This window comes from Vitis riparia, chromosome 13 (genome assembly GCF_004353265.1).
Source record: "Vitis riparia cultivar Riparia Gloire de Montpellier isolate 1030 chromosome 13, EGFV_Vit.rip_1.0, whole genome shotgun sequence".
Classification (NCBI taxonomy): Eukaryota; Viridiplantae; Streptophyta; class Magnoliopsida; order Vitales; family Vitaceae; genus Vitis; species Vitis riparia.
In genome coordinates, this window is record NC_048443.1 from 28780956 (window position 1) to 28798313 (window position 17358).

The 17358-nt window shown below is 36.5% G+C and overlaps 2 protein-coding genes across 2 annotated transcripts; both read right to left on the reverse strand.

Annotated features, from left to right (window-relative positions):
* Positions 1 to 3492: 3492 nt before the first annotated feature.
* On the reverse strand, positions 3493 to 10058 carry LOC117928018 (PHD finger protein ALFIN-LIKE 1-like). The gene is made up of 5 exons (XM_034847761.1): positions 9866 to 10058; positions 9651 to 9683; positions 9180 to 9402; positions 4038 to 4158; positions 3493 to 3949 (listed from the first exon to the last, which is right to left on the reverse strand). Exons 1-5 carry the CDS (start codon positions 9957 to 9959, stop codon positions 3695 to 3697), a joined length of 726 nt encoding a protein of 241 aa, XP_034703652.1. The 5' UTR covers positions 9960 to 10058; the 3' UTR covers positions 3493 to 3694.
* A 252-nt stretch (positions 10059 to 10310) lies between these two features.
* Positions 10311 to 16951, reverse strand: LOC117928017 (protein SMAX1-LIKE 7-like). Its single transcript, XM_034847760.1, has 3 exons — positions 15325 to 16951; positions 12935 to 13181; positions 10311 to 12442 (listed from the first exon to the last, which is right to left on the reverse strand). The coding sequence occupies exons 1-3, from the start codon at positions 16497 to 16499 to the stop codon at positions 10523 to 10525; spliced, it is 3342 nt and encodes a 1113-aa protein (XP_034703651.1). The 5' UTR covers positions 16500 to 16951; the 3' UTR covers positions 10311 to 10522.
* Positions 16952 to 17358: the final 407 nt, after the last annotated feature.

Consider the following 17358-nt stretch of genomic DNA (forward strand, 5'->3'; position numbering starts at 1 on the left):
ATAATAATATTTTGTTTATTAAACTCATTAATAAGAATATTAACAACATAAAATTTTCATGTTCTTAACTATAATACGATTATCCAACAAGTCATCTAATTAATAATATTGTATTTCAAATGTTGTTTTCCAAATCTTATATACACAACAACCGAATCAATGATCTAATTAATATTATAATACACATGATGATAATGTGTTTTCTTATAACCCCACAAAAAATGAATAATATCAAGCTCAAAATACAAGGTGTTCTATTATACGCTACAATTCTTATGATGGCACAATGTCAATAATATTGATCGAATTATAATTTATTAAATATAGGGATAATAATATCTTGTTTGCATTATGAAAAGGCTCAAAAGCTTTAAGAATAACTTAAATAATTAGTTGAAATTGATTTTTAATAATAAAGTTTTTGAGAAACGAAAATTAAGTGACAAATCTTGAGCAACATTTGACATCGTATTATATGAAAATCAATGAGTATTGAACAAGTACAAATCAAATCTTTTATAACTTCAATATAACATCACACCTACTCGAAAGCTTCAGCATAACATTATTGCACCTCAATTAAAAAAATAAATACAAATAATCAAATACTGATAAAGAGGGTCCTACAATTTAAGCTTTTTTATTTATTATCATTTTTAAAGGTTTTTCTCAAGAGAATCTAACAAAACAAGGCTCTCGAATAATTCATCCTATCAGTGACATTATTTTTTAATATTTTTGAAGCACGATGATGATGTGATTCATTGTAAGCCCACAAAAATTAAGAATTAAAAAAAATACCATGCGTTGTTATACAACACATGTCATATGATTATAGAATTGGCAAGAGTGAAGAGTGATGATTGAAGCCCCACAATAAAAAAATTAAATTAGAGGAAGATAAGTGATGATGAGCGGCTGCCATGGGAACAGTGGGGAATACCTTTATAATCTATCAATAGCAAGAAATAAATAAATAAATATATATATATATATATATATGGGAACTTTGAAATTGATTTGTATTTTGTATTTAGCAGGCTAGGTTTGGTTGTGGGGTATTCGGATATAAAATTATCATCGAATATCGACTTATACCAAACCATGACAGTGATTAAGTGCCATAAAAAGTAATCTTTATTTTTTATATGTAACTAAATTATATTTTGTAAATATTATTTAAAGAGTCTTTATGAAAAAATCTATATCATAAAGAGACGTGAAAAGAACCAACATTATTCATAGCCTGGGTGTGCTTGGCAAAGTTTTAAAATCAGTTCTAAAAAATAAGGACATCTTTGATAATATTTTGAAAATTATTTTCAAAAACAATTTTTTTAAAACAGTTTTTAATTACTTTTAAGAAAAAATTCTATTCAAAAACTTAAATATACAAAACAGTTTTCTCATTATATTTTACATAAAACTATCGTAAATGTAAAGGTATTACTCAGTGATGTATAATGAATTTTTTTAGAAACATAATCAAAATATTATAAAAAATAACTAAAATATGTTTTTAAAAATAAATTATTTTCGTACCAAATTGTCTAAAAACTATTTTTTCAGGTGAAATTATTTTTTATCATAAAAATAAATAATTGTTTTTAAAAATAATTTATAAGCGGATGGTAGAAACTGTTTTTAAAAACACTGGCTCTATATTTCTCATGGATCCGGACAAATAAGTAGGTGATTGATATATAATGGAAAGTGGAAAGTAAATCTGACAAGTCACAAGGTCCGAGTAGTCGGCTCAAAATTATTAGCCATGTGGGAATAGGGACCTTTGCCGCCCTGTGTTTGGAAACATGTCTGTGTCAGCTTGCACAAGGAACATATCTACCCTACCTCCCAAGGCAACCATGATTTTTATGGCTTATGTCAATACTCATAAAATTTAAGAAGGATGCCACTGCAGTATCAAAGATGTGATGCCTATCGAAAAAGTAGAGTTTTCTTAACATCTAAAGCAAATCGAATAAAAAACAAAATCTTAAAAAGCGGGAGTAGTAAAAGCATCGAGGAATATACAACAATTTTGACTATATTGAAAAATTGTCTCTTAAAAGGACAACTTTTTATAATTTTCCTAATAAAAAATTGAATGTACTCTTTTGAAAAAACACTTTCTATACTAAAATATAATTACTTTTCATATATAAAAAAAATAGTTATATTATAGAAGTTATCATTTTTAAAAACACTATAAATTATTTAAAAAAAAAATCAATTTACACAAAAATTGCTTTTTGAAATTACAAATTTAGCTGTTTTCTAAAAAATTTACTATTTCTTTATTTTTTTTGAAAAATAAATTTACAGATAAATAATTTTTGGAATAACAACTTTCAAAAAAGTTTTTTTCTTCAAAATTTACTATTTCATCTTTTAAAAAATCAATTTACACCTAAATTACTTTTCACAAAAAAAAAAAAAAGAAAGTTGTTTTCACAAAAACCAAAATTATATTGAAGTTATTTTTTAAAAAGTTATCTTCCAATATGGAAAACTACATTTTGGTTTTTTTTTTTAATGGAAGGTAATTACACTTTGTATGAAAAGTGTTTTTTAAAAAATATTTAGTATAAAATTAATTTTTTATTCCAAGATGCATAATTGATATGAAAATTATGGGCAAAGTATCATAAATTTCTCAATACAGTTGTCGCTTTTTAAGATTTTTTTATTTATTATTTTTATCAATTTGCTATAGATGTTAAAATAGCTTGGAAAAAGTATAATCAACCATTTCATGTCATATGTACAATTAAATCTTACTATTTTGTATATTAATCTCATTCATTTGTACGTTATTCCTATTCTTTGTATTTTTCATCCAATGACCCAAATTTTGTATGCACATTTAACAAAAAAGGCTGAGAGTTTGATAATTACCAATTTGGTACCTTAGTTTATCCTAAAATTTAAAATTATGCTTTATTTTTTATTATTTTCCTCCTACTTTTTTCCCACTATTTTCTTTCCCTCGTATTCAAATGAAATCTTATTTAGATCTTAAGCTACGTTTGGTTCCTAAAAGTATTGAAGGAAAATGCAAAGAAAAAAAAATTATTTTTAAATAATGTTTCTAACCCGTTTAAAAAGGTATGCAAGAAAAGTTCAACAAATTCAAACCCATCTTTTATTTTCCTCCACTTTCAGTCCAATTTTTTTCCAAGATCCAAATAGAGTACTCCGCTTTCATAAAATCATTAGAAATTAAAATTCTTGTTCAAATTAGTTCATGTTATAAGTTCATAATGATTATATAAGGCTATTCTTACTAGTATCTACAGTGAGCCTAGATATGTTCATCATCTCATAACATCCTTTACCCTAGTGCAAGAAAATCCTGAACTGGTGCCATTTGTATGTCAGTAAGTGAGAGTAAGTACCTGAAAAGCAGAGCAGAGATGGACTGGCCATGGCTGAGAAGACTGAGTGAAGTTGAATCCAGGAAGGCCCTGCAAACAAATGGCATAGAGCATATCCTGAAATTAGAACTTTCATGAGATGATACCAAACGCTGTCTTATATGAAAAAGTGCTGAGACAGGCATTGTAGGGGAAGAAGCAGAACTTCAATTCCCTTAAAAAGAGCATTTGTTATGGTGAACATTAAGATGTTGAAAAGCCAGCAATCCTAAGAAATTGGGTATGAAACAAGAAGGTTAACTCCTTCAGAAGCCTTTTTAGTTCAGCCTGCCCTTCTTCAAGCTGCAAGAAGGGCATTTATACTGCTTGATACTTTCAGCCTTGGCTGGTGTTATCTTCACGCACTTTCCATGGAACCACCTCTCACAGATGTCACAGCCGATCCAGAACTCATCAGCATTGTAATTTCCCCCACAGCTACCACAAAGGGTTTCACTGTGTTCATCGTCATCCTCCACATAGCCCTCATCTCGTGGCCTTAGGTCATTTCTCACCTGGCCATCAATTGATCTCTGCAAAGATAAGGCAGCATCGTGAATCCAGGCTTTAGGAAAAGAGTATAGATGGTTTATAAAATGTTTAAATACAAACGATCATCACCTTCGTGCTACTCTTCGATTTGCTTCCACTATCCATAGTGGGTTTGTCTTTGACAAGTTTTCCTTGGGTTACAGCTTCAAAGACAGTGGGCAGATCGTTTATCATGCTAAAAAGCCGCTTCCTGTTAAGTGAAGAGCATAGAGCATACAATCGTGAAAAATTATCCCCTAAAAATAGCATTGTTTGGCATAAACATCCGTTAAACCAAATCAACCACTAAATCCAAAAATCCCTTCAAATAAAGGGGCACGACAAACCAAGAAAAAAATTAATTTTATGTTCTGCAACAAACACATAAATGACTCGAGGAAGCCTCCCACTCTGCTCTGGCCCATACAAGGCTCTTATTCAGAATGTGTGCATGGAAGTGGGAGGAACCAGGGGGAGGAATACAAAAAAATGCCCAATAACTTCCACTCAACTCTGGAAACAATTAAACATAATAATTTTCCCCCTCTTGAGGAACCTAGGTACTTCTCTATCACACAGTACCATCATCACCTCTTCAAAAAGTGTGCTGTGCACTTGTACTCATATGTCATCTTTTAATATGTAGCATCCTAGAGAAGCTAGACTGTGTCAACAATATCACCCAACACATGCATATGTTTCTGATTAAAGTATTATTGTTAATTACCATGAACATATGCCATAACTTTTTCCCAAAGAATGTCTTCTTTTGAATTTTAGGGATCATAGGTGCATCATAAGAAGTAAATAATTTTTTTTTAAGTTACTGATATTGGATATACAACAGTTACCTAAACGCACACACAGACAATATGTTGTATAAGGTCCAAGAATTCTGAGACAATTCTGAATGATAAGGCTGCAACTTAGGTAGATTTAACCTGGCAGGCTGGCACAACCTTAGCCCACCCTAACCAATGAGAAACTTGGTCTTAAACTTTTGGACTTATAATTGGACTCATATTGAAAAATCCCCATTCAACCAAAGGTTGGCTTGGGCTCAAGTTGAAAACCAGGCATCCCACCCAACTGAAGCCAGATCTAATGGATAATTGGATACTAAAACTATTATACACATAAATTTAAAAACTAGTAACATATGCTAGAACATTATTAAGACAAGAAACCAAGCCCTAACTGTTCTCAAATGTTGCACTCTATGTATCATTTTAGTTCTTTGTATGTTCCCTGTCTTTACAAAACATTTTTGCCCCTTTCTTCTGATACGGGAAGTAGTTTCAAGTTTGTTCCCTTCAAACCCTCCCTTCCTAACACCCACACACACACACATATATATATATATAATATTCTGCAGAACATGGTCCATAAAAGGTTTGATATAGAAACTACAGGAAAGGTCATCATTCCACCCAAGGTAACCCTATCTAACTCAAGTTTGGGTTGAGTAACTGCAAATAGCTGGATTTGATTTGGGATAACCTGCACAACCCTTTAAAGTTTGGTCAGCCTTTAGCCTAACATGAACTTACCAAGTTGTAGGCTTGTAGCCAGCAAAACATAGATCAATGAGTTTGGTTTGGAACCTCAAGAGGGTGTTCCAAGATATACCTCTTGTGACAGTATCAGTTGAGCTAGTCATAATAGAACCATATCTAAAATTAATTTAAGATAGGGCGGGCCTGATAAAATGTCAGTCATAGGAATGTTAAGCATGATTTTAAGAATTAATAGGTGGAGACCTTCAATGAAAACAGTAGTGATGAGGATGAATCTTCAAGATATATATCAAGAAAGGGAATTAGTATTAGTCCTAATTAAAGTAGGATTAATATTATTTAAAATTAAATTATGATTAATATTTGTTGGAGTCTAATTAGGATTAGCTAGTTGAGTTATAATATAATTAGAATTTGAGTCATGATAGGTTATTAGAGTCCTAGTAAACCTTGGATTTCTTAGAGAAGCCTATAAATAGGCTAATCAATGTAAATCAAATGAATGAATTTGATGAATAATATTATACTTTCTTTCATTGCAAGGTTGCAACCCTCAATGGTGAGATTCCATTGATTTTCTTCTAGGTGAGACTCCTAGAAGGCCTTAGTGAGACTCTAAGGTTTTTCCATCTTTTCTTCATTGTTTCTTCTTTCTCTCCATTTCTTATCTTATAATTTTCTCTACCATAAAATTTATTCTTTGTTTCTCTCCTTACACCCTAAAGATAAAACCTTAGCCCACCTACCCTTGAGTGTAGGCAACCATCATAGAGTTGTCCTACATCAATTTTGGTATTAAAGCGAAAATTCTTGGCATGAAGGCATATGTAATTGAGGAGTGGAGCAACATATGCAATCATGGTTGAAGGCTACAACTTTTTTATGTAGCCATTGGTGAACATATCGAAGCTAAATGAAGAGGAGGATTGGCGACGTACTAGCATCTCCAAACTCATGTTGCTTGTCAAGGGAGACTATGTACTTTGATTATTGATGGAGGTAGTTGTTCCAATCTAGCTTCAGAGGAGCTTGTTGAGAAGCTTAATCTAAAGATAGAAGATCATCCAAATCCTTATCAAATAGTATGGGTAAATGACACATCTATTTTGGTGAGTTCTCGTTGTCTAGTGACGTTTAATTTCAGTAATAATTTTGAGTTATCAGCATGGTGTGATGTTTTGCCGATGAAAGTTGCCCATATTATGCTTGGAAGACCATGGCTTTTTTATGAAAGGGCCCAACATGATGGATATGAGAACACTTGCACACTTGTGCGCAATGGGCGTAAGAAGATTCTTCGTCCAATGAAGGAAATTCCACCACATAAGCAACCAGAGGAAAAAATAGCACCCTTGAAACTAGAAGAGTCATCAAATATTCTTATTAAAAAGCAAGTCGAAGTTACTAGAAAGGAGGAAGAAATCACCAATGATGAATCTGGAAAGCAAGAGGTGATGAAACTAATCCTAGATCAACCAATAGAAGAGCTCAAAGAAGTTGAAGAAGTTTCAGAAGAATCGATGTTTGACTTCCCAAGGCCAAACGTTATCATGAGTGGTGGCAAACATGAAGAATCTGTTGAAATTTCTTTTGAATATAGGGAATTCAAGAATCTTATTCTTCCACAAAACAATTTACAAGAAGAGTGTGGGGAACAACTTTCCACAAGCTTGTTGAAGACACATAATTATTTCAAGAATTATCAACTTCTTGTACAACATCAAAAAGTTTTTCGAATTCCAGTATTTGTCTTGCATGAAATTGAACAAGTTCAAGAGATCTTGAGATCCTGTCTTACCATGGGAAAGAGACGACGAAGAAAGAAAGGGTGGAAGGCATTGCTAAGAATTTAAATTGATCGTGGGAAATCACTAAAACTCGAGGTCGAGTTTTTTTCAAGTCAGGGGGAATTGATGAGGATGAATCTTCAAAATATATATCAAGAAAGGGAATTAGTATTAGTCCTAATTAAAGTAGGATTAATATTATTTAGAATTAAATTATGATTAATATTTGTTGGAGTCTAATTAGGATTAGTTAGTTGAGTTATAATATAATTAGAATTTGAGTCATGATAGGTTATTAGAGTCCTAGTAGACCTTGGATTTCTTAGAGAAGCATATAAATAGGCTAATCAATGTAAATCAAAGGAATGAATTTGATGAATAATATTATACTTTCTTTCATTGCAAGGTTGCAACCCTCAATGGTGAGATTCCATTGATTTTCTTCTAGGTGAGACTCCTAGAAGGCCTTAGTGAGACTCTAAGGTTTTTCCATCTTTTCTTCATTGTTTCTTCTTTCTCTCTATTTCTTATCTTACAATTTTCTCTACCATAAAATTTATTCCTTGCTCCTCTCCTTACACCCTAAAGATAAAACCTTAGCCCACCTACCCTTGAGTGTAGGCAACCATCATAGGGTTGTCCTACATCAAGTAGTCTCAAATAAGTAAACTGAATCAGATTCAGTAAATAGCAGAAGAAATAGTAAATGAGGATGAATGTTTTAATGACTTTGCAATTGGAAAAAAAAGCATCATTCCACTTTTGGTCACTTGTAAATAAACTTTATTTTTTTCCTGTTTTATGATTCACTTATATCAATTTAATCAATAGAAAGAAACATATCGCATTACTTACACAGGATATAAACTTCCAAAGGTATTAGAAAGGAGTTAAATCATATAGTCTAGCCTTCACCATGGAATTATATCTAGCTATCGTGTATAAAATGGCTTCTCAAACATCAAAACAGAAGTCATTTTCCATCATTTTAAAGAAATTAAGGGTTGTAATGGAGCAAGTACCTGTACTTCTATATTACAAGCACAACAGCATTGGTAGTTTTCCAATACCATTCCTATAAACAGAGGGGCTATTAAAAGAAAGGGAAAGTTAAAGCATTAACCATTCGAAGAAAAACTATTGAAAACATTTTTCAGTTCACCAAATAATACATGTTAGTCCTACTGCCCATAATATTAAACTTCAAAGGTCAATTTCTTAGGGTTTTGTTTCATATAATCTTTAACAAAAACCACTGATATAAACAATCACTAAATGAAAACAAGCGAACTAACAACTTATCATTAATTCAGTAACACCATCAAATCCCCAATAATTGATAAAATTACATTTTGAGACACGGGATTCCCAACATTTGTTAACCAGAAAAACATAACTCAAACTAAATCGATGATCAATTTCTTGGTCATGATCAATCCATCCCTACAGTAACATTGTTCTTTTATATCTCAAAATCCATTCTTGTTTTGAGAAAAAACAGTCTTACCAGCCTCTTGATGTGCTACTTAGTAAGAGCAGAACACCACTAAATTATTATTTGCATTTGTCTCTTAGTGTTATACCCCTTATTCTTCTTTTAGTAACCTGTTTCATACCCTATTAGGTTTCAATTCATTAAATTTTTAATACTAGGATTCAGTTCATACCCACCCCTCTCCTCAATCAGTGATTCTGGAAGAAATATTTGCCATATCTCTAATGCTCACTAGGATACTAGCACTTTATGGCAATAAGAAGTCTTAATGAAGTTGGCTATTTGCGCATGTTGCTGTGGGGTGATATTTCAACTTGCATAAATCATAATCATATCTGTGAGGAAAAATATTATAGTGCTATTAATTCTGCAGCAGTACAGGAAAATAATCTGGGCAATGCCTCAAAGTAATATAGAGGCAAAATCAACACACCTGTCGTTACGGTTAAGGCTAGCACCAAAGTAAAATGCCACAGAAAGCAACCAAGAATCACTATGCACAGCAACTAACGCAAGCCAGTCTCTCCTGTTCATCCCATCTCTTGCAAAATTAATCCCTAAAGCCGGCTCCGGCAGCTCAGGCGGAACTTCCTCCGCTGGCATAGCCACATGCCATGACCCATTCGGATGTCCGTACAAACACAAATTCTCCTTCTCTAAAAACAAGCAATAACAGATATCCTAAGTAAAATAAACTCTGAAGCTGAAAATCGCCATCACAAGCGCTCATGCTCCGTTCGGTTTCCGAGAAACCAGAAACTCGGAAACCAAAGGCAAAGAAACAAAGAGCAGAAAATTTTCAACAACACAAAAATGCAGAACTTCCGATTTCATTTTCCCTGCAGCGCCCCGCAACCAAGCACGCTACAAAACTAAATACGAGTGACAAGTACAACGAACTGACCTGGATCGCATAGCGCGTAGAATTCGTCGACATCTGAGAACAAGACAAAAGGACCAAACCGTCAAGAAAATCAACACAGATCGATTTGAAAACAAGAATCAACTCGATTACTTTCCTATAGCAACACTCCACACTTTTCTTTTTTCATTTTCTTCAAATTCTCGGCAACCAAACGGAAGATTAGGACCAAAAACATAAGCAAAAAGAACAGGTACCGAAGGTGAGAGCTTGAACTACGCCGCTGCGTCGAGCTTTGTAGTCCTTGAAAATGTCTTCAACGGTGCGAGGACTGGAGTCGATGGAAGCCATCTCATGGAGGGTTCGAGATCTGAAACCAGCTCGAGATTTTCACAGAGAGATCCAGGCACCAACAGATGTACGGACACACCGCCTGGGCTCTTTTTCGCTCTACCTCGGGTCACTTTATAGCCCACCCGAACTTTTATTTAGACCCAAACCGAGACTTTCCGTTGACTCTTACCATTTTTTATCGTGTTTTTTTAATTGAATTAAAAAAAAAAAAAAAAGGAGGTTTGTTTGGTTGGATAGAAAAATATAACAGAAATTTAAAGAAAATTAAAAGGAAAATTCCGTAGATCTTTCCAAAACTTAAAAGGCATTTAGACAATCTGAGAAGCAATCCGCTGAAAAACTTGGGTGTTTTCTAAGAAACTATGCCGGAGGCACTGATTTAGTATTTGAACATAAGAGCACAAGCTCCAACTGCAGTTTCTATATAGAAGTAAATCACAAATCACCAACCCGAAAAAACCCCAGACAAATTATGGGATTAACAGGCTAAAAAGAAGGGTTTCTGGAGGCTAAATGCTACAGTATACATGTAATTACAAGAATGAGGTTTTCATGGGACATCAGTTCAAAATAATTCTAGAGGGAAGCCAAACTCCTGGTGCTTGATCCTCCATGAAAATCCCCTCACAAGGGACAAGTTTTACAACACAATGGGCAGTGAGATTATACCGTTTTCGAGCTTCCGCAAATCCCCTGCTTAGAACCTGTTCCACCCAATCCCCCACAGCTCCGGTCCTGTCCGACGAGCATGCAGCTGCTAGGATCTGCTCCATGACTTTTGTATTGATCTCCAGCAAAGACTCTGGACCAATGGTCTCGTGGAACGTCTTGCTGATCTCTCTCAATACTTTCTCAGCCAGTGCATCAAAATCAAATGGCTTGAAAACCACTGTTTCATCAATCTGATCAGAGAAATGTTGTAACCAGGACCTGGGGTTTTCAGTGGAGGAATCGTCGTTGTCAGGGTCTACATGATCAGCGTCTTGCCCTTCATTCTCTTCAGCCGGGAGGTTCAAATCCAGATATGTGTTTGATGCCTTGTGTGCCCGCTTAGCCATCTCCGAAGTTTCACTCTGCTCTAGGGTTTCACTGCTGCCAACCAGCTTCCTTTTATTCAGAAAAATCTGGTTAGAGATGCCATTGTTCGTGGTTATGGATAGGCTCAAGCTGCGGCCAAAGTTGTCATGGTCATCGTCCCTATGAGAATATCCAATTAAAATTTGCATTGGCAAGCCCTTTGCTCTTGATATTCTTTCCTCAGAATATTTAGCAGGTTCTTTACCTGAAGATAGAACTTTGTCACCCTGCCTGAATCTTGCTGTTGTCACAAAGGTAGCATTGTTAATGCTGACTTCTCTTCCATGTGAGTCGCAAAATTTACCAGTATTAATAGCATGGAACAAGCTGTTTTGAGCCAGCAGATCAGCCTGATCCACATTTTCGAGGAAGACAACAGACAAGGGTTTCTTGCTCAACTCCCCAGCAATATAATCAACCACGTTCTTTCCTCTGAACTTTACATTGTATCCATTCATTTCTTGGCTACCATGGTTTGCACTTTTATGGATCATACCATCTTGGGAACTGAGATCCACACAGATAAAACTTTCCCTGCGTCCATACAATATCTCTGCAAGGGCAACAGCAATTTTCTTCTTGCTGAACCTATCAGGTCCTACGAAATTGAACCATATGTCTCCTTTGGGACTTGCTCCATGCCGTTTTTCATTACCCAGTCGACAGTGTGCTATTGTTTCACTAATCACGCTTATGGCTTCATGTTGCCAATCAATCCTTTCGGTAAGGGCTCTAAAAAGCGTCTTGAAATCTCTTTGATCAGACTGGCCCCAAGAATCAGGACATGAGCAGGATGAAGATGGATTTGAGATGCTCCCATTTACCAGGTCAACATTTGCAGGATAGCGGCTAGAAAAGTCTGGCAGAGGTCCCAGATGAGTTTGTTTTGCATCTTTCTTTAATTGCTTACTTGGTGGACAAAACAGTCCCAACCCTAAATCTGTAGTCACAGAATTCACAGATGTAGGAGATGTTCGACCATCACCCACGCTTGAGGTGGATAAAGTGCGAGATTGGAGGCCCCCTGGCTCATGCTCTTCAGTTTTTGAAGATTTTTCAAAGAGTTTGGATAGGAAACTCTCATTTTTGGAAACTAGAGGAAGTGGAGTGCTTGGAGTCGATTCCGGAACTTTTTGTAGATCCATGGACACACATGAATTTGCATGTTTGCACCCACTGTCACTTGGAGATGCATTTGTTTTGCTGCTGCGATGATTATCAGCATTTTCCTTCGAGTCCTTGACAGCCTGAAATCCCACAACAGATGGAACTTGAGAACCCACTCGATAAAAATCTGCCTTGGGAAATGGTTGGGTGTGCTGGAGACGCTGGCAAATATTGTCCCATTTCTTTTGCAGCCCCATAATCTTAGCATTCAACAATAGCATGCCATCATCTTTGGCCTGCACTGAAGAAAATGAAACTGCTTTTACATAAATAATGTAAAATTTCCTCAGTTTACATCAGATGGTACATCAGCTTTTCTCATGAATCCCACAAGATTAAGTCAATGCTAATATAATTCCAATGAATGAATTACAGCCACTGAGATATTGCTCAAGATATAAAAAATTACTGTGGATAATGGACCAAAAATGCTATTGCAAGAGCATGACGCTATATATAATATTATGGTGATTCCACCAATAAGGAATGCTTTTAGGTCAAAGAATAACCATCATGATGAAGCCTATCCAAACATTTTCTAAAAACAATTGTTTCAAATGTGCTAATAATAACATTAAAAATATTGACTTTAAGACCTTAGTTCACAGTAGACACTTAAAGCTGGCCATCACTAGGGTCAACAAACAAAGAAGCATGTAGCTCTTTGAGTTGTGGTATGGGTGAATATTGATAAAAGTTTCAGAGATAAATTTGAAGGAAATACACACCTTTGCAACATCAAATGCCGTGTTTTTGCCAAGTTCAGCCATCTGCAACCAAGCAGGCAAGTTAGGTTGGTATTGATCGGCAACTGAAGCAGTGAATCCTCCCTTTGACAGAGCAGCCACTTCTTGCTCACACTTCTCATTGCACTGATGACAACGAGATGTAAATTGATATGAACCACTTAACTGGCCCTTCAGCTCACAAGGGGAAGAAAAAAACCCACCCAATGGGACAAATGACTCCATCAAGCTGTAAGCACATAATGAGCACAGAACTGTGAGATACAATGGACACAAAATGGTCAGAAGTTAAATGAACACAGGGAAAAAGACTGCATAATGGACCCAAAGATATTCAGAAGGCCTGAAGGAAAAAAAATAAAATTAGAAGCCTGATCACAAATAGATAGCATTCTTCGTTATCTAAAATCTAAGTAAAAAATGACATTAGAATTTACTCGAGTAAAACATAACATGTAAGGTTTGGTACCTGCGTACCACCTAATAAAAAGAGGAAAATCAAAAATCAGAGAACCACATTGTTAATTACACAACAACAGATCAGATGAAATAAACTCATCTTCAACCACTAAAACCACAATTTCCAACCTCAAGAATAAGATGATCCAAATTCTAACAAACTATTGAAGCTTCTTAATTACTCGTGCTAACAATCATACACCAGATCAACAACAATTAGTAACTTACATGAGGATAGATGGTGGAATAAAAGCACCACTGTAACAGAAGCATGTGCAGACAAATATAGGGTACGTTAAATTAGTATATTCAAGGGGAGGTGGACGTTTACAAGGATGCTATGGTCTCAAAACTATCTTTCTATCATGGGGAAAAGAACTAAACATGACACAACCTCAGCCATCACAATTGTCTAACTTTCAAATAGCTAGCTCTGTAGCATCCCTGTAAAAACCAATTACCAGATTAACACATGGCCTATTTTCATTAGGGTATCACACAAGTATCACCATCTAGATAAGCATGGCTAAAGGTGATCATCATGTTAGCTTCCTTAATAATCCTCCGAGTGTCGATGATATGGGCCCACACCTTCTCAATTAGTAACTTCCTCGTCATATCAGCTACCTGGGATATGACATCAATATTTGACATTCTCAATGGCTACCCACCTCTTTCATGTGGAGGTTTGTGCTTACAACAAGGCATCCATTACTACCTCATTATGGTGATACAAACCTGATGCCCTAACTAGGCAGTTTGAGTGCCCAAAGATTTTCAATTGTCACCTCTAACCAGTGTTCCTGAAGCCACTTCTTGCAAAAGTGTCTCTCATTATTTTTTACAGTAGATTCTTCAGCTCACACAAAGTGATCATGACATAATCTCCTTCATTAGGACCGCACAACATGGTGTTGTTAACAGTCATAGTCCTAGCTTTCATATTATTGGTGACGGTCCACTCACTAGTGTGGAGCAAAACTTCCACTCTCCGATCAAGACATGACATCGACAGCCATGAGAACACATGCACATATATAGTATGACAAAGGAAATTTTATTATGCTTTCAAACACTGAGAAAATAAAATAAAAAACAAAACAACTCGAAGTATTAAGAAAGAAGTGTTCTCACATGGTCAAAATTATAATTGCAGATAAAAATTAAAGTAAAAGAGTTCTTCTCTAAAAACCTCTTTAGGTAATCTATACATATTTGTCGATAAATTAACATTCAGATGTTGAATAAGAAAAATCAAAATATTAATTTATCTCAACTCTTTCTCAACAAACCTAGTTTTTGGAGTAATGAATTCATGGCAGTACATCATACCAAAATTGTGAAGCATAAGCCTGAACTACAAATAAGAACAGCATATTCAACTAAGCCTCTCCTTTTGTGTGAATACCAGTCTTAAATTCTTCTACAGGAACTTCACCCAGATAATCCTGGAATTATTTGAATCATCACAAAAGAAAATTCCATGACAGGACCCAAAATTAAAATAAATTAACCTTTTCTTATAATCCCTCAAAACCATGATTCACCATCCCAGGCTCTAATAGCCTTTCAGAAGGAGGATGTTCAAAGCAACTTATGTTAAATTTATGAATAACTTAAAGCGGAAGGTATCTGTATCAAATTCACAAGAAAATCAAGATCTTTGTCGTATATACACTTCAAAATATAAAATTGGAGTCATAATTTAAAATTGGTAAACTTGGAGAGGCTGGGCAATCGCATAATATCCTATACTTGACATGCTTTAGTATTTTAATTCGTTGTGGTTATAAACAGATCTGTATGCGTTAAAAACTACCTCATGGAGCTGAAACTAAGTGGTTGAGACAATTTCTACACATATGAATTGAGTCGAAGCCTACTAATATGGAAATGCGAGATTGGCCAGTTACCTCGATCTTGCATAGGGCTCCCCCATTGGAGGTCTAAGAGAAGTGATTGGCAGAAGCTGCAAATCCCAGTCTTTTTCAATAGATGGATATCTATTAAGAAATTTCAAATAGGTCTCATAACTCGAGACTGCTCCCATTAACCGCAATTTTCCACCATGAATCTCCAACAATCTTGTTAACTGGGAAACAACATAGCTCACAACACCAACAGAGGCATCATCACGGTCGATAAAAACCTTCAAATCTCCAAAATTCACCACCAACCCAGCTCCCAAACAATGTTGAACTAGCACACCCACCTCCTCAAACCTGGAATTTATCAGCCCTTGGTCGCAATTCTCATTGAAAAACCTCAAAACATCCTTCTCGATGCAAATTATGCTCCACCCAGATATCTCCACAGGCAAAATATTGTATCTTCCTTTCTCCACCATCTCTGTGAAACTCTGGAGCGCATCATATGCGCATACGCCAACAAGCAGAGGATTCCTCCCCTTTCCCCTGCCGAGAACTTCCCCGATTCGCTTGCAATTATCGTCGCCAGTGAAGAACCCGGAATAGGGAAAACTGAAGCTCCGGCGACCTGGGTCGGAGTCGATGAAATTGCAGAGAAACAGAGGCGGACCTCTGGATCGGGAGTATCGGAGAAGCTGAGGCAGGGGTCGAACAATGGCGAGCTTGATATCGCAGCTTCGAAAACCCGCTTCTCCGAAGACTCGACTCACGACAGGGTCATCAAGAATGGAGAGAATCAAATGCTGGAGCTCAACCTTTATGCACGAAATGGAAGACGACGACTGCTGCTGAAGCTGCTGGTACAACTGAAAATTCTCCGGCTGCCTCCTCTGGTTCGCCTGAGACCTCTTGATGGCGGCCATGAGCGAGTTCGAAACCGGCGGGTCGTCTGCGAGCTGGGTCGACGGGACTCGGTCCAGCGACACGCTAAGACACAGCTCCAGCGCCTTGAACTGCAGCCGCGCAGAGTACGCCGAGTTCCTCGCGCGCGCGCAGGCGTCCCGGAGCAGCGACGACGGCAGCGACAGCATCGCCGACACGGCGTGCAGCGACGTCGTCTGGGCATGCCCCCGCCGTCGCGCCACCCCCACCGCCTCGTCCAGCGCGTGCGCCGCCTCGGGCGTCAAGCATTGCCTGGCTAAGCTAACCGACGTAGGCATCGCCGGCGAGCATAAATAAATAACAACTAAAAAACAGAGCGAAAAAAAAAAAAAGAAACTCTCTTTTTTAAAAAACCAGACAATAATCAAATTATTTATTCGTGAGGAGAGCCACAGTGGTCGCCCCTGCTGGTGGGTCGTGGGTCCCCTTATTGAGGCATTTTCACGAACAGATGTTGAGCATAGATTCTACGACTTCCGCACCCATTTCCATTTACCCATTTCTACCCTTCAATCTCCACGTATTCTCTGCAATTCACCACCTTCTTCTTCATTCATTCATTCCCTGCCTTTTTCTAGAGCGAGAATGACAAGGATTGAAGATTGGAGATGCCGTGTCCACTCACCCAGTGGGCCAACCCCAGTACACTCAGTGTCACTTTCTGTAGACGTATAACCAAACTTTTCCCCATTTTCTCTCACTCCTTGGTCGCAGGACCAGTTAACAGGATTTGGGTTATGGGAGAGGGCGGGTTGGGGGCCGAGTGAGAACGAGTCACAGGTGAAAAGGTCGCTTCGAATTGAAAAGGTGGAATGTGACAGCAGAGAATGGAGGCCCCCCCCACACAGTGCCACAGCCACACCCACACACATATCATTCATCATCGCTTTGGAATATGACTCCTTTATTTTTTTCGTTGCTTTCCTTCTCTCCTCTCCAAAGTCCAACCTCTTCAAGGTAAAAAGGTGTTTGATTTGATATGTTGGCTTTGTTTATACCTCATTATTCACTTTTTCCAACGTTTTCATATTTTCTCCCCCCTTTTCTTCCCTCCTTTTTAAATTTCAAGGAAAAATTTAAGATATTAAATTAATAATAATCTAAAATTCAAACATAATTAAAATATAAAATAATAAC